Source organism: Capricornis sumatraensis, chromosome 4 (assembly GCF_032405125.1).
Source record: "Capricornis sumatraensis isolate serow.1 chromosome 4, serow.2, whole genome shotgun sequence".
In the NCBI taxonomy this organism is placed as follows: domain Eukaryota; kingdom Metazoa; phylum Chordata; class Mammalia; order Artiodactyla; family Bovidae; genus Capricornis; species Capricornis sumatraensis.
The window spans coordinates 13,252,556-13,279,644 of NC_091072.1; the positions used below are offsets into that span (position 1 = coordinate 13,252,556).

The window sequence follows — 27,089 nt, forward strand, 5'->3', positions numbered from 1 at the left end:
GAGGCTATAAAGACATTTTTTGTTTCCGTTACAGCATTTTTATTTTCTAGTTTTTCTAGTTTTTGATTCTTTCTTAGAGATGCCAACCCTCTGCTAACATCACTCACTTGTTTTTCTGCACTGCCTACCTTTTTTATTTAGAGCCCTTAAATAGTAATCATACTCATTTTATATCCCTGACTAACTCCAAATTGATGACACCTATGAGTCTTATCTAACACTTGCTCTATCTCTTCATATAACACTTTTCCCTTGCCTTTTACCGTGCCTTTTTTTTTTTTGCAATGGGATATGACATATTAGATAATAGGAACTAAGGCAAACAGATCTGTAGCATGAGATTTTATGATATTCTGGCTAGCAATTACACTCTGTTTAATGTCTGCTGTACCTGTAGTTTCCCAAGGATTCAAATTCCTTTAACATCTGTGCTTTTGTCTCATCTTAGGATTTCTCAGAGAACTCTTTCTTAAATAGCATCTACATTGAAGCTCTTTTGTCTATAATTCACTGTTGTTATACTGGAGCCTCACAGTAGTAATGTATGGGAGAAAGGAAGGTTGTGTAATTTTGTGATTAAATCTCAGTTTTTCAGTGGCCCTGTATCTTGGGGCTGTAATTGTTAAGGGTGTATTTTCTCTACCTGTTTTCCCCCAGGTGAGAGAGGAGGGCTAGAGAAGGCTGAGTGGGAGAAATGCCATTCCCTCACCATCCCCTTAGGTTTTAGATAAAGCATTAGGGAACTCTTTTCCCAGGGAGAGTAGGACTTTGTTCCAGAGAACCCTCTGGGTGTATTTTGCTATAGTCACCCTTCACCTCCTTCTTCCAGTTACTGAGGGGATTTTTGAGTGTTTGTTTTGTGGGAGAATTTGATAGAGCTCCTATAGGTGAAAATCCCCCAAAGTGTGGATGTCCCTCTAAGTCTCCAGCTCCCCCAAATTTCTCACTCTTCACCTAGGCCACACTCAGTTCAGTTCAGTTCATTTCAGTCACTGAGTTGTGTCCGACTCTTTGTGACCCCATGGACTGCAGCACGCCAGGCTTCCCTGTCCATCACCAACTCCCCGAGCTTGCTCAAACTCATGTCCATCAAGTCGGTGATGCCATCCAACCATCTCATCCTCTGTCGTCCCCTTCTCCAGCATCAGGGTCTTTTCTAAGGAGTCAGTTCTTAGCATTAGGTGGCCAAAGTATTGGAGTTTCAGCATCAGTCCTTCCAATGAATATTCAGGATTGATCTCCTTTAGGATTGACTGGTTTGATTTCCTTGTAGTTCAAGGGACTCTCAAGAGTCTTCTCCACCACTCAACGTCCAGTAATTAATAAAAATTACTCTTTACATGTTTCTGCCACTTTATGGCTCCAGCGGCCCTTCCCTCAGGAAAGCAGAGGACGATCTGCTCTGTAACCTCAGTGTTCTGATGGGTGAAGAAAAGTCTCTAATTTTCAGTTTGTTCAATTTTTTTTCCTATTGTAAGGACAGGAGTGATGACTTCAGAGCTCTTCAAATGTTGAAGCTGAAACTGAAAATTTGGTGACGCCTCTCCTTATTCTCCATAATGCCAGTTTCAGAGGCTGATTCCTCCGTGTCACAGAATCAGGCAGCTCAGTTTTCAAATATGGCTCATATTTCGGCACACCCCCTCTCCACCTGTCTAATCGGTGAACTCCAACTCCCTCTTCAATAATTAAATATACTTTCTTTATGAGTCATTATGATGTGATTTATTACACGCATGTAATTGTCAGGATTACTGTGGGTAATTAAAACATGAAGCAAAGGCTGCCAGAGGCTTCAGTCACTCTCGGTACCCTCATTAAAAATCAAGAGCTGACCAAATTATACATAGACTGGTTTGCACAAGTTTCCAGCAAAACCTAATTATGAAACTTATCCTTATTCTATCAGAACTCACTCCATTAGTCATGCAAATTCTGAAAATGATTAAGCTATTTCATGTGCCAGGACTGAGGAATTAATAATAAAGAGGTGAGTTGTGGTAATTAGACCTTACTATGAAGCTTTATTACATCAGGTCACTCTGAGTCATACCGCATCTTTTCCTGATCCCACACTCAACACAATATGCACACATATGTATGCGCACACGCATGCATACACACACATACCTGCAAGATGGTTTAATGAATGGCATGATGGTTTTAGCTGATTTAAGATAACTTTTTAAGCAAGAGCTAAAACCAGGAGGAGAAAGATTTGCAAATGCCGCATGTACATTGTCTTGGAATTGATCAGAGAAAGAGATCCTTTCTCTGATCAGAAAAAGCAAAGCACCACAAGAAGAAATCATTTACTGTGGGGATGTTTCAAGCTATGGCAGCTGGAGCAGGAGCAAGAGATAACTTAAATCTTAAAAGAGCTTTAGATGATCGTGTTTTATCTCATCTAGTTTTACTGATAGAGGACTTAGCCTAGAGAACATATGTGGCTGCCAGTGAATAAGAGAGCCAGGTTCGAAGCTTGTCTGTTTTAATGTATGGAAGGCCCTGGATTGATGAGGAAATCGGAGAGCATCAGGGTTTTCTCAGCATGGGACTGGGTGAGAGAACATGGAAGGCAGGTCCACATTTAGTTTGTAGAGTACAAGAAAGGTAAGCCACTGTCTGGCTTGGAGAATCATGGCTTCAGCTGAGATAGGAGAGCTGCTCTATGGAAACAGAGATACCGCAATGCTTATCCAAAAGAGGCTGAGAACTTTGAGTACATCTCTGGGGAAGCAAAAGTAAATAACAATTCGAAGATAAGGGAGGAAGAAGAGAGGGATATAGAAAGAGAGGGAGAAGGAGGGAGAAAGGAAGAAAGAAAAAAGACAAGCCTACTTTATAGACGGACGTACAATTCAAGAGCTGATACACGTTTACGTATCAGTTAGATGATGGAGGTTCCGCACCGCCTGCGTGGTCGGGGTGAGGGCAGGGTCGATGCAGGTGTCTGTCTGCAGGGATCCATGGGGCAACAGGGCAGGGGAGAGAGATGTGTGCAGGAACACAGAAATTCAACTCTGCATAACTGACTGACTGCCCTTATCAACTCCTGAACTGCCTGAAAGTTACCCTTTTGTACTCTCTCCCGGAATTAAGGGAAGAAAAGTTTCTATGCTGCTGGACAGAGAGAACTGAAATGAAAGACAGCGAAGCTGTGAACTCTGCCTAGAATGAAGCAGTCCTCGCCATCCTGCCTGTCTCAGGTGTGCCTGGGTGTACCCAGATGGCATCCTCGTGCAAACATGACACATCAACAGACAGAAGCTTGTATGGAAGGACCTTGGGAAGATGACACAGAAGAAGAGAAGGGGGGCAAGGGAGTCGGAGGCACAGCACGAAAGAAAGGGTCTGGTCTCTGCAAGCAGCTGTGGAAGCTCTGATGGCTTGTCTACAAATCCCTCCCAGGAAGGTGACGATGTTAAGAGGTGGTGGAGGGAAGGTTTGACATGATGGGGATGAGGAGATGAGCCAGAGGGTGATAAACTCGAGAAAACACAGAGCTTTATAGGAGGGAAGGCAAGAATCTGGTTTCAACATGGTGGTTAAAACTTTTGATCCATGAAAACCCACTTCTGACAGGTGTAGGAGTGAATAACCTTTAAAGTGTGCATGTGTGTGTATTGTATGATTTGGCTTTTTGCAGCAACATGGTGAGGTCAGCAGGAAAAACATCCTATCCACAATTTGGGATGATGCGAAATTAAGTGTCTCAAAGTCCCCGGATCAGAAGCAGTGAGTCTGGGTTCCAGTCATTCAGACTCTGTGCCTACTGCTTTTCTACAGCACGGTAGCACTTTACAGAACTTCTCAGAATGCATGGAGTGAAGCGTAGGAAGCTAAGTGAAGGAAATTCACACACGCTTCCTCTTAAAAAGCTGGTGGGCTTTTTAGCGAGTTAGTTTTCTCCCCTCTTCCAGTGGTGGCGGAGGCTCAGGACCCTGAAGGGGGTCTTGTATGACCATTAAGTAGCTGCCCGACCCCTCAGAGGAGGGGGAGAGGACCTACGGGCTCCCCAGGGCACATCTACTGCAAAGTGTGCTAGGTCTTGGAGACTCTGTTCTGCTTCGTCCATGAAAATGAAAGAAAACGTTAATTGCTCAGTCATGTCCGACTCTTCGTGACCCTGTGGACTATAGCCTGCCAGGCTCCCCTATCCATGGAATTCTCCAGGCAAGAACACTGGAATGGGTAGCTGTTCCCTTCTCCAGGGGATTTTCCCAACCCAGGGATCGAACCCAGGTCTCTTGCATTACAGACTGATTCTTTACCAGCTCAGCCACCAGGGAAGCCTTGTCCATGAGAGGCCTCGAAATCCCCATGGGGCTCCTTTGGCTTCCTCTACATTGATTCCAAGGACCCCCCCCCAACAATTCAGATGGCGCAGAATCCTTTGTGAACCCCCATGTCCACCCCCCAGGATGCCTGCCCATCTATCACTCACTCAAAAACATATCAAATCCTTTCAATGCATCTTTTTTTGGTTCTCTTGGCTTTTTCTGAGGTTCTTTTTCTCCCCCAAATTGCTCAGCTTTGTAGGAAGAGAGTATGATACATTCACCTCCAAATGGGGAGCTGTCTCAGCAAGAGGCACTCTGAGAAAATAAAATGCCTCTGAAGACGGCATTTGTTGTTCCACTGGAGCCAGATACCGCCACCTCATCTCTTGCTTGAAACCCAAACAGGGTGACTGCCAGTCAGGGATTCCAACCAGCTGGTGGAATTGGCCTGAACCATCTGACAAAGGGATCCCTCTTCCTCAACAGCAGCTTCTCTTCTCTCTCTTTCCTTTTTTTTTTTTTTTTTGCTGGAGAATGCACAGTTTTGCATTTGCCCTTCATACAAATAACTGGAGGGTGGGAATTATTCAGAGAGCTCGTGTTCGACACCCCATCTGTTCATTCCTGACAGCAATATATAATGTAAGGCTATAAAAACTTGAAAAATAATGCAACATAAAAAGGGATTGACTCAGCTCCAAGAGGCCATAAATGGTAACAAATACCACTGGATGATTTATTTCATGCTGTAATCTTTACAGTAAGTCATCTTTCAGACATTTCCTTGTGACAGGTTTTAATAATATTAATGCCCAGAGCAATCCAAATCATCGCCAATAGACGTATTTATCAAGCTGCCAATCCGAGTAAATGAAATTCTATAAGCAATAATGTAACATGTTTAAAGGAAGCTAATAAAACAAGTCAGCAGAGAAATATTACTTCAAAGTATTCTCTCTCTCTAATCCAGTCCTGTATGTTATACAGCCAAAATGCAAATCTTTCCATGTTTGATTTATTGCTCCAAAAATACCAATGACCTTTTCCCAAGCTTCTGTATATTCGCTCTCACACATTCATAAAGCCTGCGGTGCATCCTGCCAGGCTGCTGAACACCAGAGTGCTTAGCATTTATTGTTATGTTTGTCTTGCTTCGACACAGGTACTTGATTGGCAGCTGCAGTGAATAACATCTAAGTTTCCGAGCCTTATTAAAATGTAACAGCTATCTGAGCTATAAACCAATCTTTACGATGCCCACTCTAGGAGGCCTGTCAAGCACACCTAAGAAAGTGACTTAATGGTTTACCAGTGGCCACGTAAATTTCACAGGAGGGAAAGCCAAGCTGCATTTTCCTTTCATCGAGTGTGCTTTGTATTAATTATTTCTCACGCGGGTTGCAGGGGTGCCAATTGTTAAAGCATTTGGTGTTTCAAACCCAGCTCCAGATCCACCTCCTGCAGGAAGCCTTCCTTATTAATCTTACTGATTCTCTGATCTCCATAACAGTGCTTGACCCACCCCGCAACACAACTTTCTAAGTAATGAATCCTTGAGGGCACAATGCACATTAAAGGCACTCACCAGATATTAGATGGAAATATGCATTGCGTTGATTTATTTGGTTCATTCTACAATTAATTGATGTCTATTTTTTTTCTTGCCTCTCACTCACATGCTCCTTGAAGACAGATTTAGTGTGTTTAATGGGCACCACAAGTATTTGCTAATCCACAGGGTACCCCATAGGATCATACATATTATATATATGTGTGTATATATATATATATATAATATTATTATATGTGTATTTTATGTATCTCCATCCATATGTATCTATGGGCTTCCCCGGTGGCTCAGATGGTAAAGAGTCGGCCGGCAATGCAGGAGACCCAGGTCTGATCCCTGGGTTGAGAGGATTCCCTGTAATTTTGTCATTTTATTCCCTAACTTGGCATAGGGACTTGGTTCCAGAATCTACCTACTTTGTCCACTTCTCTATGTGTTCTCTTCCCTCCTCTTCCTTTCAACATTAGCACTCCCATCACCTAACCTCACACACTATGAGGCTTAGAGTGAAGACAAGTTAGCCAAGGGAGCTAAGAAATCATGGGTCTGGGTCAGGAGACATTTCGAAGCTGTCTCTTGCCCCTGCAAGTGATATATCCATGCATCATTCCCTTGGGGATTAGTTTTCTTTCTTCTCTGCTGCTGTTGCTGCTAAGTCAATTCAGTCCTGTCCGACTCTGTGCGACCCCATAGACGGCAGCCCACCAGGCTCCCCCATCCCTGGGACTCTCCAGGCGAGAGCACTGGAGTGGGTTGCCATTTCCTTCTCCAAAGCGTGAAAGTGAAAAGTGAAAGTGGACTCGCTCAGTCTTGTCCGACTCTTCGCGACCCCATGGACTGCAGCCCACCAGGCTCCTCCGTCCATGGGATTTTCCAGGCAAGAGTACCGGAGTGGGGTGCCATTGCCTTCTCTACTCCTCTGCTATTTCTTGGCTTGGAAAACAATACACCTGGAAAAATACTACGACAAGATTCAATGGCTGAAATCATAAACTGAAGAAGAGTAAAGAAGGAGTAAGGAAAGGAGGCAGCCCCACAGACCTAGAGGTGGAGATGAGAGCATCTGGTGAGACAGTGGCTAATAACAATCTTCCTTTACACTGCTTCCCCTCAGGAAAGAAAAAGGTACTAGGCAGGAAAGTGGACCTTGAAAAACCATCTAGTTGGTAGAGATACTTTACTTGTGTGGCTTATACATAAATAAACTCCTTAAATAGCTCTTAAAAGTTGGACTATAAAGAAAGCTGAGCATTGAAGAATTGATGCTTTTGAACTGTGGTGTTGAAGCAGACTTTTGAGAGTCCCTTGGACTGCAAGGAGATCCAACCAGTCCATCCTAAAGGAGGTCAGTCCTGAGTGTTCATTGAAAGGACTGATGATGAAGCTGAAAGTCCAATACTTTGGCCACCTGATGCGAAGAGCTGACTCATTTGAAAAGACCCTGATGCTGGGAAAGATTGAAGGTGGGAAGAGAAGGGGACAACAGAGGATGAGATGGTTAGATGGCATCACTGACTCAATGGACATGAGTTTGAGTAAACTCTGATAGTTGGTGATGGACAGGGCAGCCTGGCATGCTGCGGTCCATGGGATCACAAAGAGTCAGACATGACTGAGCGACTGAACTGAACTGAAGATTTAGTCATCTGACCTAGAACTTTAACTTCGAAAGCAGATGAATGCAAACTCACCGGGGATGGTTTCTGCCTGTTTTACTCTGTAGTATGTTCACCATTTCCTCCCTACAAATTAACTGTTAAAAACAAAAACAAAACAACCCGCAGAGTCCGTATGGAGAGGTCAGAACCTTCTGCCAGTAGTTTCACGGATTTCATTTCGTTTTGTTGTTTTGGCTTCCCTCAGAATGTCTTTCTGGATGAGCTTAAGGGATGCTGATGGAAATCAACTGCTTTGAGTGGAGAGTACCAAGAGCTGTTCCAGGAGGAGTGAGCTCACTGGACAAGCAGATACTGACCAGGCCCTACACATCCTTTCTGGGCTTCCCTGGTGGTTCAGGCGGTAAAGAATCTGCCAGCAATGCAGGAGACCTGGGTTCGATCCCTCAGTTGGGAAGATCCCTTGGAGAAGACAATGGCTACCCATTCCAGCATTCTTGCCTGGAGAATCCCATGGACAGAGGAGCCTGGCGAGCTACAGGGCTACAGTCCATGGGGTTGCAAAGAGTTGGACATGATGGAGCAACTAGTGTGTGCACGTGCACACGCACTCAAATGCTTTCCACTTATCTTTACCTCTGAGCCATCTCTAAGTCTCCTAAAACTGGTTACTAACACTGATCCACGAGGAGTTACCCCCAGCATAAAGGCCAGGCACCAGGCTTGGCTAATTGCAATATCTAACAGAATATTTCAGTTCAGAAGCAAATCTAGCTAATCATTTTGGAGATGGTTTTTATGAAATATTTTAAGGACTAGTAATATTAATATGCTCTTTACACGTAAAAAATGAAAACATACAGGTATTAATCATGATGATCACATTAATACATAAATAGGAATTGAGAGCATTTTAATGTTGGAAGACCGTTTGCACTGCTTTCAATTACAGAGCCTCACCAATGGATTGCTTCAAATGAAAGTCTGTGCTTTGTCCCTTTTCACTTCAATCTTTCCTAGATCTTCCTGTAAACATGGACATCTGCAATGTATGTGTCTACAGGTGAGTATAAACTATGAGTGTGTAAAGTGAACCGTATACATATATATGTATGGGATTTACTTTACCCATTGATTCCTGTGCAGTAACACCAGAATCTTCCCCCAAAGATTAATTTATCCGCAATATATGTATCAGCGATTCTAAAAGATGTGCATTAAAAATTTCTTCCATTATCTAAACTGAACATTTTAGGAGAAGTTTGAGTCTGGAAATGGCACCTCCTCTCACACTTAGAAATTACTTTACGATTTTTTTTTAAACTATCTTTTCCCCACTGGCACCTTAAACATGCATGAGCTGTAACAATACCTCTGTTTCACGGAGAGCAAACTAGAAAGCAGAGACCGAGCAACCGCCTGTGATGGTGCTAGAATCAGTCTTGGGAAGAGGGGCAGAGCCTCCCTGACCCACGGAGGCTCCTGCAGCAGAGAAAGTCCAGCTCAGGGCACAGATGCCAGCGTCCTCTGACCCAGCCAACCCCAGTGGTGAACCCCGTCACATCTTATCTGGAGAAAGAACTGTACTCTCAATACAACCCTAGAAGCAGAGGAAACTTCAGGTTTTAAAGTGAATAAAAGGGAGGGGGTATTTCTTATCTTGACATAAGGATTTTCCATCAAATGACATAAAAAAATCTACTCATTTAGAGCAATAAACAGAATAATAGTTAGAAAAGATTTGTGATGTCTACATGCTTTAAGGAACTTGACTATTGCTTAAAGAAAGACGGGCTTGTAAATAAAAAAGAATGGTGACTGCTCAGCTTTTCCTGGGGCTCTGAGGCGAATAGAGTAGGTTTCCAGGGAGCCGGGTTATCTAGTTCACTTTTTAGCACTATCTGCAGCAATATTTCAGAGGAAAATAAGTAAAATATCTGTTCCTTTTCATCTAGCAGCAGCCAAGATCTCAAGGAAAAAAAATAAATAAATAAGAAATATGTAATCCCCATGGTGTAATCCTAGGGTATGGAAACTTACTTCTCTTAAATACCTCCCTCTGGCGTAATTGACTTTTCATGTGCATTTTAATAATGATATTTCAGCAGGTTGCAAGCAAGTTTTTTTTTTTTTTTCTTCTGTTGTTGTTGTAAATTATGGTTTTGGGGGAAAAAAAGTGTTATAAATCTAATTACATTTTCACTTATATTAACAAGTCAGCACAATCTTCTAGCACATTTACCAAGCAATTCCAATATTTACAGCTGACCTAATTGGTTGTGGGGTAGAAGCAATGTGAAATGTTTTATCGTCCCAGTAGCTGCGCATGTGCTGAAGACAGCTGCTAAGGTATAAAGCTGCCTGGTGACTCTGAAGTTTTGCCTGCCTCGAGTCTGCCTTCACCAGCCAGTTATAGAACAGGAAAGAAAGTGGGAGGGAAAGAGGAAGGGGTTCTGGGGTGGGGAGAAGAGGAGCTTATTAAAGATGTCTTCTCTGAATCCTCTTTTGGCAAGAAAGTATTTTTCCAGTTACTTGGGGCTGCTACAGACTCAAAAGTTTACTTGCTATTGGCAAGTTTGCATGAAAAGGTATAAATACATGAAAGTCAATAATATCTTGAAGCTAAGTTGAGGCCAATCTTGGCCCTGCTCTTGAGTTTCACAGTCAAAGCCTGTGTGGTCTTTAGCAGGGGTCCCCAGCCCCCAGGCCATGGACTGGCTCTGTAGCGTGGCCTGTTGGAAACCAGGCTGCACAGCAGGAGGTGAGCATGCTGAGCAAGCAAAGCTTCGTCGGTATTTACAGTGCCTCCCCATCCCTCGCGTTACTGCCTGAACTCCTGGCAGTTCAGCGGTAGCATTCGATTCCCATAGGAGCAGGAACCCTACTGAGAACTGTGTAAGCAAGGGATCTAGGTCGTGTGCTCCTTATGAGAATCCAGTGCCTAATGATCTCAGGGGCAGCTGAGGCGGTGATGCTAGCCCTGGGGAGTGGCTGCAAACACAGATTATCGTGAGCACTCTAAATGCGATGCACTTGAATCACCCTGAAACCATCTCCACCCCCATTTGTGGAAAAATTGTCTTCCACAAAACTGGTCCCTGGTGCCAAAAAGGTTGGGGTTAGACCCAGGCACAGGTCTAACATAGGTTGGAAATTCTTATATTCTTATGTCATTAGAGAACAGGCTGGAAACAAAAAAAAAAAAAGAAAAGACTCTGAAGGATAGTTCAAATAGTAGATATTGATGAAAACAGGGAGTAGCTGGAGATTTTGAGTCCCTGAGCAGAGGTGATGGTGGACATCAGAGAGCCCAAAACGCAGAATGAAAAGTCTGAGGCAATTGCCCAAATTGCATTTCATTTTCCCTAGAAATGATGCCATCTCCTTAGTCCCTGGATAGCTTTTCTAATCTCAAATAATTTCTTTTTAAATTGGAGTATAATTGCTTTACAATAGTATGTTAGTTTGCTGTACAAAACACTGACTAAGGCTCTCGCAGTCTTCACCCTGTCTGGTTGAGTTAGCTGCTCTTTTATATATGGCTGTACATGATGAGGTCTCATCCCTACCTTTTAGAAGATTATAAATAAGAAGAATGAAAACATGCAAAAACCAATTACTTAATTCAAATAAATAAATACATTTGGTAATGAATCAGTTGTCCTAGTATTTTTATTCTGGGTCTTGGACTGCTTCCGCATCTTATCATCTAGCTAAATCAATGGAAATTTCCATACCCATAAGTCCTAGGAGAATTTGACTTCATTTTTCTTAAAACCTGTCCACATATTCACAAAGAGGTTTTAAAAAAGGCCTTTATCCCTCTTTGATTACAGCCTTCTAAGTCAAACAGACAGGGAGAGAAAGACAAGAATAATGAAAGGAATATGTTGAATTGTCCAGGCATTACTCTGACACTTTTATGAAGCCTGAAGCTATTTCATCTTCTAGTTTTAAGTAATAAGAATAAAATATTGTTTGTTAACGTAAAGAACTCATTTATTCAATACATATCTGATGAATTATTCCTATACAGGCAGACCTCAGGGATATTTTCCAGTTCAGTTTCAGACTACCATAATAAAGCAAGTATCACAAGAAAGCAAGCCACGCTAATTTTTTGGTTTCCCAGGGATACAAAAGTTATGTTACTGTCATCTATTAAATGTGCAATCGCATCATGTCTAAAAGGTGTGCATCCCTTAATTTAAAAATATTTTATTGATAAAAAATTCTAACCATCATCTGAAACTCCAATGAGCTATAATCTTTTGTTGCTAGAGGGTCCTGCCTTGATGCCGAGGGCAGCAGATTGATTAGAATGATAGTGATTTCTTAAAATGAAGCAACAGTGAAGCATTTCTCTGGAGCAGGCAATGCTGTTTGATGGCATTTTCCTCCTGGCAGAACTTCTTTCAAAATTGGAGTCAGTTCCCCCAAACCCTGGTGCTACTTTATCAACTAAGTTTACTTACTATTCTAAGGTCCTTTCAGCCATCTTTACCAGGAGTAGATTCCGTCTCAAGAAACCACTTCCTTAGCTCACCCACAAGAAGCAACTCCTCATTCATACTAGCGTATCATGGGACTGCGGCAATTCAGTTACATCTTCAGGATCCTTTTCCAACTACTTCTCTTGCTCCTTCTACCACATCCGCAGTTAGATCCTCCACTAGAGTCTGGAACCCCTCACCGTCATCCATGAGGGCTGGAATCACCTTCTTCCAAACTTGTGTTCATGTTGATATGTTGGCTTCTTCCCATGAATTGTGAATGGCTTTAACAAGGGTGATTTCTTTCCAGAAGGCTTTCAATTTACTTTCCCCAGATCTGTCAAAGGAATCACTACGTATGGCAGTGACAGCCATACAGAATGTACTTCCTAAATAACAAGACTTGAAAGTCAGAATTACTCCTTGATCCATGGGCTACAGAGTGGATGTTGTGTGAGCAGGCATGAAGACAACATGAGTCTTATTGTATATGCCCATCAGAGCTCTTGGGTGACCCAGGTGCATTGTCAATGAGCAGAAATATTTTGAAACAAATATTTTACTAAGAAGTAGGTCTCCACAATGGAGGAAATACTCAGCAAACCCTGTGTAAAGAGATGTGCTGTTGTCTAGATTTTGTTGTTCCATTCAAGGAGCACTGAGGGTAGATTTAGCATAATTTTCATATAAAAGACCCTAAGATTGTCAGAACAGTCAATGAGATTTGGCTTCAACTTAGAGTCACCAGCTGCCTTAGCCCCTAACAAGAGTCAGCCTGTCCTTTGAAGCTTTGAAACCCTCTAGCTATCAAAGCACTAGGGCATCTTTATATATATATATACAACACCTTTATATATATACAATACCTATATATACAATATATAACTATTTCATCCACACTGAAAATCTGCCGTTTAATGCATTCATCCTCATGAGTCATCTTGGCTAGATTTTATCGATCCCTTCCTGCATCATCATTTGCTGCTTCACCTTGCACTTGATGTGATGGAGATGGCTTCTTTCCTTAAACCTCATGAACTAAACTCTGTTGGCTTCAAACTTCTTCTGCAGGTTCCTCACCTCTCTCAGCCTTCAGAGAATGGAGGAGAATTCTGGATTAGGCTTTAGCTTAAAGGAATGCTGCAGCCAGTTTAATTTTCTATCCAGACCACTAAAACTTTCTCCATATCAGCAATAAGGCTGTTTCACTTTCTTATCAACTGTGTGTTCACCAGGGTAGCACTTTTAATTTTTTTCCAGAACTTTCCCTTTGCATTCTCAGCTTGACATTCGGTACAAGAGGCTTGGCTCTGGCTCTGGCTCTGTCTCCCTCACTAAGTTTAATAATTTCTGGGTTTTGATTTCAGGCGAGAGATGGATGGCTCTTCCTTTCACTTGAACACTTACAGGCCACTGTAGGGTTATTAATGGGCCTAATTTCAATATTGCTGTGTCTCAGGGAAAGGGAGGCCAGAGCAGAGGGTGAGAGATGGGGGGACAGCTGGTCAGTGGGACAGTCAGAACACAGACATTTATCAATTAAGTTCACAGTCTTATACGGGTGCGGTTCATGGTGCCCCAATTACAATAGCAGCATCAAAGACCACTGATCACAGGTCACTACAACAAAATAATAATAGAAAACTTATTACAAAAATTATCAAAATGAGATACAAAGTAAGCAAATGCTATTGGAAGAATAGCACCAATCCATGTTGGTGCGAGGTGGCCACAGCCTTCAATTTGTAAAAACAAATAAATAAAAATAAAGAGAGGAAAAAAAAAGCAGTATATACAAAGCACAGTTAAAGTAGACTTGTCTGTATGGTACTTTGCTGGAGTCTGGCACACTGCTTCTCAAGAAGTCAGATTTTCGCCAATAGATCTGAGACAAGAACAAGAAAGGCACTGTTTGGAAATTCCAAAAGAATGAATCTACTCATTCTTCTCAAATTCTTATTCTTTTATTTCCTGAAATGCTCTTTCATCTATCTTTGATACTCAGGCTCATGATGCTTCAGTTCAGTTCAGTTCATTTCAGTTCAGTCGCTCAGTCGTGTCTGACTCTTTGTGACCCCATGGACTGCAGCACACCAGGCCTCCCTGTCCATCACCAACTCCTGAAGCTTACTCAAACTCATTCCATTGAGTCGGTGATGCCATTCAACCATCTCATCCTCTGTCGTTCCCTTCTCCTCCTGCCTTCAATCTTTCCCACCATCAAGGTCTTTTCAAATGAGTCAGTTCTTCATATCTGGTGGCCAAAGTATTGGACTTTCAGCTTCAGCATCAGTCCTTCCAATGAATATTCAGGACTGATCTCCTTTAGGAAGGACTGGTTGCATCTCCTTGCAGTCCAAGGGACTCTCAAGAGTCTTCTCCAACACCACAGTTCAAAAGCATCAATTCTTCGACACTCAGCTTTCTTTATAGTCCAATTCTGACACCCATACTTAGGGAAAAACCACAGCTATGACTAGATGGACCTTTGTTGGCAAAGTAATTTCTCTGCTTTTTAATATGCTGCCTAGATTGGTCATAACTTTTCTTCCAAGGAACAAGCGTCTTTTAATTTGCTTAAATATATCATTTCTAGATGTGTCTGTGTTTATCTTTATCCCTACCCCAATATCTACACCTATAATTGAACGCAGATATATTTATATCACTGTTTTTTTTTTAACTTTTTATTGAGACTTGATGAAGCTGCTTATTAAACTTCCTGGCCAAAATACACCCCTGCTAGTGATACCTATGTATCAATTGAATATCAATTGAAATGAGGAAGGCATCTTCAGAGGTTCTAAAACATAAGGCAGGAAACCAGAGCACTGGGAACATAAGAGCTTCCTGGCCTCTGAAGAAAGATAATTCTGGGAGATTAAATGCTGGTTACACAGTACTAAGCAGGTGTGGATTTTTAGAAGGCGATGTGAAATCCTATAGTAAGGCGATACTCAATAAGCATGTATGAAGGAAAGAAGCAAAGAATGCTTCTGATTTACCAGTAATGGGCCATATTTTATGTAAACAGAGAAGTCTGTGCCTGTCTAGAGGGAAAGTTATTTTAAAAGCTTAATATGGACAAAAGGGAGAAAAGTACCTACTCAGATAATCTCACTTGGTTAGCTTTGCAGAAAGATCAGACAAGGTGTGGAGAGAGAAGAACCACATATGGTGATTCATATCCAAGCTCCTTCCCCTGGAAAGACCCTGAAAGCTGGTCCTCAGTAGGAATTCAGACATCACTGAGGTTAAAAGGTGACATTTCTCCTGTCTGGATCATCTGAAGCACAGAACTCAATAAACGTGAAGAGCTGAGACTAGAAAGAGAGGAAGGGCCCAGCTTCCTTTCGTAATATCTGTGTGTGTGTGTGTGTGTGTGTGTGTGTGTGTAGGGGGCATGGTACCTGAAGGTGAAAAGTTGTAGGGACAGACATCCCAGGAGCCATGGCGGGCAGAGTATGCACTGGCCATCCCGATGGACTATAATTTGCTCAGAACCTGCCATGAGATTAGCTGGAAGACCCTGGGAAAGAGCCAAGGAAAAGCTGGAACCACAAAGGAAAGAGTGTTCTGGAGAGTACATGGTGAGCAACCAACAGACTTGGGCAAAGCGAAGTGAGTATGCCGATGGGAAGTACCACATCACAGTCCTTCACTGGAAACCCTGATGACATGCTCCACTGAGCTGATGGTCTATGGCTGGTGGGCCATAGACAGTGCATGAAATTTGGGAAGATCTTAAACTTCAAGCCCTCTCCCCTTGAAGGAGAAAGAAACTAGTTGCAAAAGCATGAAAATCTACCAGCCAGAGAAATGGAGGCAGAGGGAAGTGGGAGGGGGAGGGGAAGAGTCACAGCAAAGGAACCCTTCGCTTGCTCGATTTTTGCTACAATCCTCACAACATTTCAATTCGGTTCTATTGTTATCTCTGCATTACAGATGAGGAAATTGATGGAGGGCTCAAGCCTGCCATGGGGCAATGAACACTTGCCTTAAAGAGCTAAGGCTGGGCTGGACATTTGGATAAAGAGAGAAAAAATAATATGCATGGCCTCTGATATCTCTAAAAAGACATGGAGAGCATGAAGACAAAGCTGACACCATTAATAGGCCCTTAGCCACAGGTTTCTCAGAGACAAAATGGAAAGGAAAGTTGTGTGGAAACGTATTTGGATTTCACCAGCATCTGTGAGATTTGAATGTGGCAGACCCAGAAGGAGGGCTTCTATGGAAGGGCCATCGTCCCAAAGAAAACAAACCTTTTCATTAGAGTTGGCCTCCTCTCCTGACCCAGATCCATCACACACTGCTTGAAAATTTCCACCTCTCCTTGTTTCAGTGATTAGCTATGTGTCCACTTGAGTTTATAAACACCCAACTTTTAAAAATACTGAAAGAGTTAGTGTGGTTATTCTGCTATCGGTCAGTCACAACATAATCTGAGTTAGTTGTATCCAAATGTTTTCTAATACCTAGTCAAAGCCAGCTTTCCTGAAAAAGTGGATTTTGATAGAGACAGGGAATAGTCAATATTGGGTTTGATCCCTGGTCAGGAAGATCCCCCGGAGGAGGAAATGGCAACCTCCTTCAGTATTCTTGCCAGGAAATGCCATGGACAGAGGAGCCTGGCAGGCTATAGTCCATGGGCTTGCAAAGAGTTGGGCACAACTGAGCATGCACAGACATCATAGTTGTCATGAGCAACAGTAAAATGGACAGAACTCTCCCAAGCTCACCCCAGTGGGGTGGCCACGGGACAGAAATCAGAAGTGAAGGTAAAGGAGGTCCAAGAGAGATTGGTATGCATTTCTATTTATCACCGCATTGTGCATAGGTCTCATCTTTTCACCCTGAAAGAACAAGAGGAAATATTCACCTTCCCCCTTCTCAAATCACATGACCCCTTGGGTTTAAGGCCAGTTTCCCTGGTACGTTAGCTGGGAAAGAATCCGCCTGCAAGGACACAGAACACAACTAGTGTTTGTCTATTTGCTCAACAAACCATATTTAACTACCATCTATTAAACAGACTTTAGCATGCTAGCCTGAGATCTGAACTGCTATTTATGATACTGCTTGCTGTTGCTTTTTCTGTGGGGAAAGAAAGACACCAGGGATGCAATGAAATATTGAACTATAACTTTTGAGTATGTTAAGGCTGTCTGAACTGCCTCGGGGACTAAGAATAGAAGACAGTATTTTCTGAACTTACCAGGAAACCCACTGGTGGTCTGAAGATTCCATCTTTAAAAACACCAAGCCCACTGTCAGCAAACCTATAAATAACTGTATGCTGTTTTGGAAATGTGCATGTAATACTATCAACACATCAAAAATGGGTTACAAGTTGCACCTATCACACATTTTATATTATTTCCCCAATAATGCCTACTCATCTCTATTAACCCATCAAGTCTATTTTACCACTGGTGGTTGTTTCCCAGGACATATGTTTGCTAGTTTGCTGGTTGGAATTATCTTTGCCCTACAAAAAGAAGAACCACAACAAACCCCCCAAAACCAGAAAACAAAACCCACTCTATTTTATAGTCCTAAGTGAGAGTAAGATGTATTCTTGATCCCATTAACACTGGATTTCAATCAACTGAATTGATCACTCCCTTGATGAAATATCACAGAAAATTCACCCACAAATGGCATTTATCTATCGACATGCATACAACCATCTATTCAGCAGTGTGGCTTTGATCAGTTTCTTAAGCTCTGTAATTCATGAGAATTTGTCTTGCTTTTTAATTAAGAGGTGGAAGATGATTAAGTATCCTCTTTAGAGATAATCTGGATGGGACACTATCACTATCCTTGACTTGCTTTAGACGTAATCAGGAACCCCTAGTCATATAGAGGGCTGATGGGTCCAGTTTGCAGATGGACCAGGCCATGTGCACCAATTCTCCTTTTTTAAAAATTGGGGACATATGTACACCTATGACTGATTCATGTTGATGTATGGCAGAAACCAACACTACATTGTAAAGCAATTATCCTCCAATTAAAAATAAAAAAGACATTAATGGAGGATAGTTGATTGATAATGTGTTAGTTTCAGGTATACAGCAAAGTAAGTTCAGTTCAGTTGCTCAGTTGTGTCTGACTCTTTGCGACCCCATGATCGCAGCACGCCAGGCCTCCCTGTCCATCACCAACTCCCGGAGTTCACTCAGACTTGTGTCCACCGAGTCAAGTAGTTACATATATATATGTGTATATATACACACACACACATATATCCACTCCCTTTTAAAAAATTTTCCCTATAGCTTATCTATTTTACATATATTTTACATATAGTGCATGTATGTCGGTCCCAATTTATACCCGTCCCTTATCCCCTGGTAACCATAAGTTTGTTTTCTATATCCATGACTCTACTTCTGTTTTGTAAATAAGTTCATCTGCAGCCTTTTTTTGTAGAGCCCACATATAAGTGGCATCATATGGTACTCGTCTTTCTGTGCCTGGGGATCTCTAGGTCCATCCATGTTGCTGCAAATGGCATTGCTTTGTTCTTTTCATGGCTGAGTAATATTCCATTGTATATATGTACTGCATCTTTTTTTAATCCATTCCTTTGTTGATGCGCATTTAGGTTATCTCCATGTTCTGATTAGTGTAAACAGTGCCGCAATGAACACTGGGGCTCATGTATCTTTGAAGTACGGTTTTGCCCCGGAGTGGGATTGCTAGGTGTTATGGTTGTCCTATTTTTAGTTTTTGAAGGACTCGCCATACTGTTTTCCATAGTGGTCGTACCAGTTTGAATTGCCACCAACAGTGGAGGAGGGTTGTTTGTATATTTTCTGATGATGGCCATTCTGACTGGTGTGAGCTGATATCTCATTGTAGTTCTGATTTGCATTTCTCTAAGGATTCGTTACAATTTTCCTTTTAGGTGCCTGCTTTACACCATTTCCTTATTTATCACAGATAATAAAGAAATTGAAGACAATGGGGAAAACGGCCATGATTCTGTCCTTACAGCTGTGTTAAAGAATGGTGAGAAAAGTCAGCGAAACTCAATAGCTGAAACTGGATTTTCTGCGGGGTCTCATTATCCACGACTTGCCAATCCTCTCGTATCACAGGGAAGACACAGGAAAGAATAAATGGAAGTATAAACACGGTGGAGCATTTTATGTGTTGTCACATATGTTGTCTTTACAGTCACAAAACACTTCAGATTGGAATGATGTTTTTTGCAACAACTTCGCACACAAATGTAACGTACATGCATATATTCACACGTGGGCAATACCGACAACCAAGAGTGTGTTCTTGAGAAATCCGAGACATTGTTCCTCCCTCCGTCATACATTCCCACCTCTAGTCAGGCTACTCAGACACGGAGGGCTCCATGTGTTCCCCACGACTTGCCCGTGTCACAGGACTGAGATCCCATGCTGTCATCTTTCTCCCAATCCCACCCCACTTCCTACAGGAAACACTCTGGAACGATCCACCCAGCCCTCACTGACCTCTTCCTCCTTGACCTCTTGCCAGAATCATCAGTGTAGCCCTGGAAGGGATGCTGCCTTATTTGGCCTCAGATTAATTTATCTGAATGCATCTGGTATACCCAACTAGGTTTCCCAGGGGCTGAAACATGATTTCTGCATCGAACAGCACACCTAGCAGAGTGCCTACTTAGTGCACAGAGCTGCTCAATGCATCGTGCATTACCAACCATTTCAAAGGAGAAAGGGGGAGTTCCCAGCAGTCCAGTGGTTAGGACTCTGCACTTTCATTGCTATGGCCCTGAGCTCCAACCCTGGTCAGGGAACTAAGACCCTGCAAGCCATGTGGTGAGACCAAAAAAACAGAGAACTGTCTACAAATGCCGCTGCTAGCTTGTGAATGTGAGTAAGGCAAAATTCCTCAGATTCCATAGACTCTTTCCTCCAAAAAGTCTGTAATCCTTTCATGTAGATCACCTCACTTAGGTTTCATAAAATCCTGGAATAGAAGGCAATAGCATAGAATAGAAGAACAGAGAATGTAATTTCTAGACTGTTACATGCCTCTCAGAAAGCACACCACCAAGAGACGGCACCTTTGTGGCTCAGACGTCTGACACCTGCCTCACCTGCTGGACAGGTACAGCAAAACCTCTCTTAACCAGACCCATCTATCCAGAACCCTCCAGTAAACAGAAACCAGACTCCTCATGCATTAAAAGAAAGACTTGGATTATAAATAAGATCAAGGATTTATTTCAAAATCTACATCTTTGGAGGGCTCTGCACCTACCATGTATACAGCAGTCCAATTTCATACACCTTCCCAGATACAAGAACTGATCATTACAATAATATGGAACATTTAACGAATGCTTACTCTCAGCCAGGAATCAAGTAAAGTGCTTTAAATACCTCGTCTCACTCAGTCATTACAAAGAAGCTCAGGGTCTTCATCACTACTATACTCACTTAAATCAGAACTGAGACACCAAGAAGTAAAGCAACTTGCTCAAGATCACACAGCTTAGGACCAGTGTTTGCCCTTAACACTGTGTAATGCCACAGCACAATTTCTATGCTCTGCAGAAAATGTAATATTTACTCACAGCCGATGACAATTCTCAGTTGTGAAAGATTTTCCTGGTATATTACAGCTACTAAGTTGAAACATTGCCAATACACTACAGAGTTATTTACAATAAACTCGGGGGTGATAGAACGTTTGTATCAGCCCTCTATTTAAAAAGTAACTAAACAGATCACACACTCTTCACCTACAACCCTGAATTCAGCTTAATCAGGGTTTTCATGGACTAAAGAGATGTAGGAATTTGAGTAGGGGAGAGAAAATTTATTGGCCCTATTTTGCAGACCTAAAACCAAAAACCATCATCAATTTCTGTCTCTCATCAATTTGCTCAAAATAAAGGGTTGGATTAATAATAGAAAAAAGAAAAAAAAAACTGATGAAAGAGCTGAAATCTTGCCCTGACACACATTTCCAGAGTACGTAGGGGTGATCTGAGTGAAAACTGGGTGCACAACCTTTGGTTGTCATTGGTAAAAATGATTGGAACAATCCCGGGGGCAGGTATATTTGCTTAGCTAAGTGATATTGGGAGAAGCTGTGATGCATTCATGTTGGTGAGGAACAATCGCGTTAGTCAGGATAGGAGCTGATAAAGCTAATATTCCTGTTTAAGTCAAATTTTTGTTGCCCAGAGATTCTTAAAAACTGATAGGGAACTAGGGTTCTCTGAGGTGCTTACTTGGTAATAACGCTCAAGTCGCTAGAGAAGCTCATATGTGCTTCTGAGTAGGGGTCCTGGGGTCTGCAGCATTCCTCCTGGCTGTCTCTCATCACCACGACCGTTGTCCCTGCAATGGCAGAGCCATCCTGGTGAGTTGGCATAATACCCCTTCATTCTGGACTATACCTATTGACTGAGACAGCTCTCCATCCTCGACTATGGAGAGGCTGAAAATTTCAGGCTATATTCTAGTTCTAAGAGGGTGGTTGGTAGAGAGCTCTTTAATTTTCCTCTGCAGAGTTAGAGAGCGGGTGAAATGATTGTGAAGGTGTTACTACCATATGGTCTGTTTAAAATAAGTACACATTGTGTACTTTCTTATGCATTCTGCACCTTTGTAATCCGTTGCTCCTCCCATCTCACCCGAGTGTAGCGTCTGGGGAGCCTTCTGCTGCTAGCACGGTCTGCAGCCACTAGGTGCGTGCTAAGTTGCTTTAGTCATGTCCAACCCTTTGCGACCCTGTGGACTGTATCCTGCCAGGCTCCTCTGTCCATGGGACTCTCCAGGCAAGAATACTGGAGTGGGTTGCCATGCCCTCCTCCAGGGAATCCTTCCGACCTAGGGATTGAACCTGTGTCTTTTATATCTCCTGCATTGGCAGGCAGGTTCTTTGCCCCTAGAGTCACTACAGGCTCTAAGAAAATATCTCAGCCAAGTCCCCTCCTCCCTCCCCAGATACTGGTCAGGCTGAAATTCATTTTCCTCCAATTCTGCCTCCTCTTACTTCATTTTTCCTTCAAGGCTTCCTTTCTTATTTTAACTTTGAAGGATCTTGATCTTAACACGGGATATGTCGCAAAACATGTGTGAATTTCCACATCTGGAAACAACACAAGAGCAGATCACCTTCTCATCTGCAAAATGGGGATGAGAATGGGGTTTCAAAGGGCGGTTGAGGAGGATGAACGCACGGACGGGTGACACGTAGTCTTTAGATGAGCCACAGGAAGCTGCTTGGAGGTGGAAAAAAGCAAAAACCTGACATGTGAGCCGTGACTCCTTCCTGCACCCACATGGTGTTACTCCATCATGCCCCTCTTATTCCAGAGCAGAGATTTAACCTAGGAATCCTTTCAAAGCGCTGGGCTAGGAAGCCATGCTTGCTCAGTAAGAACTGACACTTGGTACTGTGATGAAAAGTAGCATTCTGAAGAATGCTTTGGAAGTTAAATGCGTTTCTTTCACTATTCAAAAATCCTGCATGATTTGCTTTCCTGAACCTGACTGCCAGATGATCGGAGAGGGGGACATTGCCCGGGAAGAAGTTATCAAGGAGATGGACAAAGTCAAAGGAGAACCATCATGGCTACTCCTCCGCGGCCACCCCCCTAAGTGGAGAAAAGATACACATTTCCTCCTGGAAATCTAAGACTCTCTCTGTGCTGAGACTACTCAGAATGCAGAGTTCCTCTGGGACAATCCTTTAAGCCCGCACCTCACCAGGTTTGGGACAATGGCAGACAGAACGAGCTACAGAAATATTCTACTATCCCTTTTCTTTTGATGTAATTCCTTCTGAGCCATTTTAATCTACAGAAAATATCAACTGAGTCAAAACACACTTTGGAAGAAGAAGGACATCCTTTGCAGATGTGATCTGTCGGCTTAAATCAGCAATAATTGCGTCATACAGGTGTGCTAACAGCCAGGTTTGGAATAAGATCGCTCCTGCCTGTAATCCTCAGAAAGCCTTCACTTTATATATGGAATTTTGATGGGGTTTTGAGGTTGACTCATGTTTCCTTATTCTGAGGTTACTTTTGCCCTGGGCGGGAAAATGGCTTAGGAAGGGAACTTCTGAAGAAATATCTGAGTGAGGACTAGCGTTTTACCAACCATCAGCCTTTAAAGGCTAGCCGGCTTAGTGCTCCTGATAGAAAGTGAGCTGTGGAATGTAAAAGGCAACAAGCTGAAACTGGCTGGAGAGCAATGGAACTTTCGGGAAGCCTCTGCTTTCTCAGAGCCTCACTCTTCAGCAGACAAAGGGTGCCAGGTATTAAAAAAAGGTGGGGGGAGGGTAGGTGGGTTCAGTGAGTACTAGGCATGGACCCATTATCAGCTTGTTTTCCATTTTACTGGAATTGGATGGATTTATGATCCCTGACCCTGCTTTAGAGATGAAGAGCCACTTAGGAACACCTGTGCTCTCTCCTACCCACGGCCATTGGTGCTGCAGGAGAGCTCGGACGACTTTTAGCCAAGCTAGAGAGGTGAGCTGCTTGACTCATTACAGAAGTGAGAACTCAGGCTTCGGGGTTTGGAATGCTCATCCCCGGGGAGCACTGGCTGGGCTGACTCCCTTCTTAAAGAGGTCAATTAGTATGGGATGCAGATGAAAAAAGCGACCCAAGGCCAAATCTAAAGAAAACTATGAAGTAGGATAAATTCAAGCTAGGGCCTCCTGTTCAAAACATTTCTCATCGTTTCTGCCTGTCCCTGGGGCTTCCCTGATGGCTTCAAGTGTAAAGAATCTGTCTGCAATGCAGGAGACCCGGGTTCGATCCCTGGGTCAGAAAGAACCCCTGGAGAAGGGCATGGCAACCCACGCCCATATTCTTTTTCTGGAGAATTCCATGGACAGAGGAGCCTGGCGGGCTATAGTCTATGGGGTTGCACAGAATCAGATACGACTGAGCGACAGTCATACTCCACACTACCTGTCCCTGGCTCCGTTCACAACTTCTTTCCAGTTTCCTCTTCATCACTCCCCTCTCCTTTTTGGTGACTCCATCACGAGCATTAATATTTTAAGGAGGAATACAAATTAGCTCTAGGGGGTGGCGATTCGGGGAGTTTGGACACGACTTTCCTAAGGCCCTCTCTCTCCACCCTATCTCATCCAGAGAACCCCGTGTGCCCTTCCCTGCCCTGGTTGAGGACTACCGTTCAAAAAATTAGGTATTAAGAGAATTCAGTGCTGAAATGTCAGGCAGTGAACTGCATAGCTGGGGTTGGGAAAGTTTCTGCCCAGTAACTTATCTAATTACATAGGATTCTTCTTGCTCTGAGGGCTGGTCCTACCACAATCTTCATGCTCTGAATCCAAAAGACATCAAGGAATGGGTTTGAATAAGTATCATTGAAAAAGCAAGAGAGTTCCAGAAAAACATCTATTTCTGCTTTATTGACTGTGTGGATCACAGAAACTGCGGAAAATTCTGAAGGAGATGGGAATATCAGAGCACCTGACCTGCCTCATGAGAAACCTGTATGCAGGTCAGGAAGCAACAGTTAGAACTGGACATGGAACAACAGACTGGTTCCAAATAGGAAAAGGAATATGTCAAGGCTGTATATTGTCACCCTGCTTATTTAACTTCTATGCAGATTACATCATGAGAAATGCTGGGCTGGAGGAAGCACAAGCTGGAATCAAGACTTCCCAGAGAAATATCAATAACCTCAGATATGCAGATGACACCACCCTTATGGCAGAAAGTGAAGAACTAAAGAACCTCTTGATGAAAGTGAGAGGAGAGTGAAAAAGTTGGCTTAAAGCTCAACATCCAGAAAACTAAGATCATGGCATCAGGTCCCATCACTTCATGGCAAATAGATGGGAAAACAGTGGAAACAGTGGCTGACTTTATTTTTTGGGGCTCCAAAATCACTGCAGATGGTGATTGCAGCCATGAAATTAAAAGACACTTACTCCTTGGAAGGAAAGTTATGACCAACCTGGACAGCATATTCAAAAGCAGAGACATTACTTTGCCAACAAAGGTCCGTCTAGTCAAGGGTATGGTTTTTCCAGTGGTCATGTATGGATGTGAGAGTTGGACTGTGAAGAAAGACGAGCACCAAAGAATTGATGCTTTTGAACTGTGGTGTTGGAGAAGACTCTTGAGAGTCCCTTGGACTGCAAGGAGATCTAACCAGTCCATCCTAAAGGAGATCAGTCCTGGGTATTCACTGGAAGGACTGATGCTGAAGCTGAAACTCCAATACTTTGGCCACCTCATGTGAAGAGTTGACTCATTTGAAAAGACTCTGATGCTAGGAAAGATTGAGGGCAGGAGGAGAAGGGGACGACAGAGGATGAGATGGCTGGATGGCATCACTGACTCAATGGACATGGGTTTGGGTGGACTTTGGGAGTTGATGATGGACAGGGAGGCCTGGCATGCTGCAGTTCATAGGGTCACAAAGAGTTGGACACGACTGAGAGACTGAACTGAACTGAACTGAACCAGGATGTCTCTTTCAATTCTTATTTCATCTGAATTTCATTGATGAGCAAAATAATGAGATTTGTTCTGTGTTTGGGTTCCCCTGGGTTCGATTATTACTATGTGTGTGTGTGTGCACACGCGTGTGTGCTGTCACTTCAGTCCATCTGACTCTTTGTGACCGTTTGGACTGTAGCCCACCTGGCTCCTCTGCCCATGGGATTCTCCAGGCAAGAATACTGGAGTGGGTCGCCTTTCCCTTCTCCAGGCGATCTTCCCGACCCAAGGACTGAACCCACGTCTCCTGCATTGACAGGTGGATTCTTTACCACGAGCACCACCTGGGAAGCCCCTATCTTACATGTAGTACTTACTCTTGGCCAGGAACTGGTCTTAGTGCTTTCTATATTAATATCCTCAGTTTGTATACTCTTTATGTACTAATGCTCTCACTTAACCCTCTGAGATATATAATATTATCACCGAAAGATTATTTACAGAAATCTAAAGCATGCTGAGAGCTTAAACAATTTGCCTCGAGTCACACAGCTAAGAAGTGATCAATGCAGACCCAAGCGTTCTTAACCACCACAAGCTTGCTGCTTCTCTCAAATGTTGGCGTTTGAACTTAAGGGGAGGACCTCTGGTATGATTCTATTCAGAAAAAAATGGAGGAGGGATTATAAATAACAGAACATCAGAACTGAAACAGCCATAGTGGTGATGAAGACAGCTGAGTTTGGAAAGGAAGACACAGATCCCAAAAGGTGATGTGTCTCTTCTGAAGCACAGCCAATCGGTGGCATAGATGTGGTCAGAATTCAAGTTTTCTAAATTCTCATTGAGTCCAGCAAGGGGAAGGGCTTCCTTCCTAGGGGGTACCCATGCAGGAAACATAAGAGATGTGGGTTCGATCCCTGGGTCGGGAAGATGACCTGGACGAGGACATAGCAACCCATTCCAGTATTCTTGCCTGGAGAATCCCCTGGACAGAGGAGACTGGTGGGCTACAGTCCAAGGGGTCAAGGTTACAAAGAGTCATTTGGACACTACTGAAGTGACTTTGCACACACACATGCGTAGGAGCTTGAAGAAGTTGTTGGGGCTGAGTGAGCTTGATTAACTCAATGAAGAGATAATTTTGCAATGGAAGTGGACCAGGCATATACCTCATCTGACTCTGAAATGTAAAATATTCAACCTGAAATCTGTACTAACTTGAAGTCAGTAAATTTTCTCTTTTGTCATCTATGGGTACATTCCTAAGTCCTTTTAGAAAGTTTAGTCTCCGGGAAAATTTCCAAGACATTATCATGATTTTTAAATATATGAGGCCTAGTAGTCCCCTTCTACAGTGATGTCTTCTCTGGCACATTTTGGTTGGAGCTTATTTAACTTATATGCAGAACACATCATGAGAAACGCTGGGCGGGATGAAGCACAAGCTGGCATCAAGATTGCCAGGAGAAATATCAATAACCTCAGATATGCAGATGACACCACCTTTATGGAAGAAAGTGAAGAGGAACTCAAAAGCCTCTTGAAAGTGAAAGGAGAGTGAAAAAGTTGGCTTAAAGCTCAACATTCAGAAAACGAAGATTATGGCATCTGGTCCCATCACTTCATAGGAAATAGATGGGGAAACAGTGGAAACAGTGTCAG

General features: G+C 42.9%; 1 protein-coding gene across 1 annotated transcript in view; it reads right to left on the bottom strand.

The window, feature by feature from the left end:
- The window catches only part of KCNU1 (potassium calcium-activated channel subfamily U member 1), a 144,450-nt gene that overhangs the window by 49,441 nt on the left and 67,920 nt on the right, over positions 1-27,089 (bottom strand). The window contains exon 19 of the mRNA XM_068971753.1: positions 21,216-21,324. Within this exon, the coding sequence (XP_068827854.1) occupies positions 21,216-21,324 (109 nt within the window). The remainder of the gene's footprint in view (positions 1-21,215; positions 21,325-27,089) is intronic.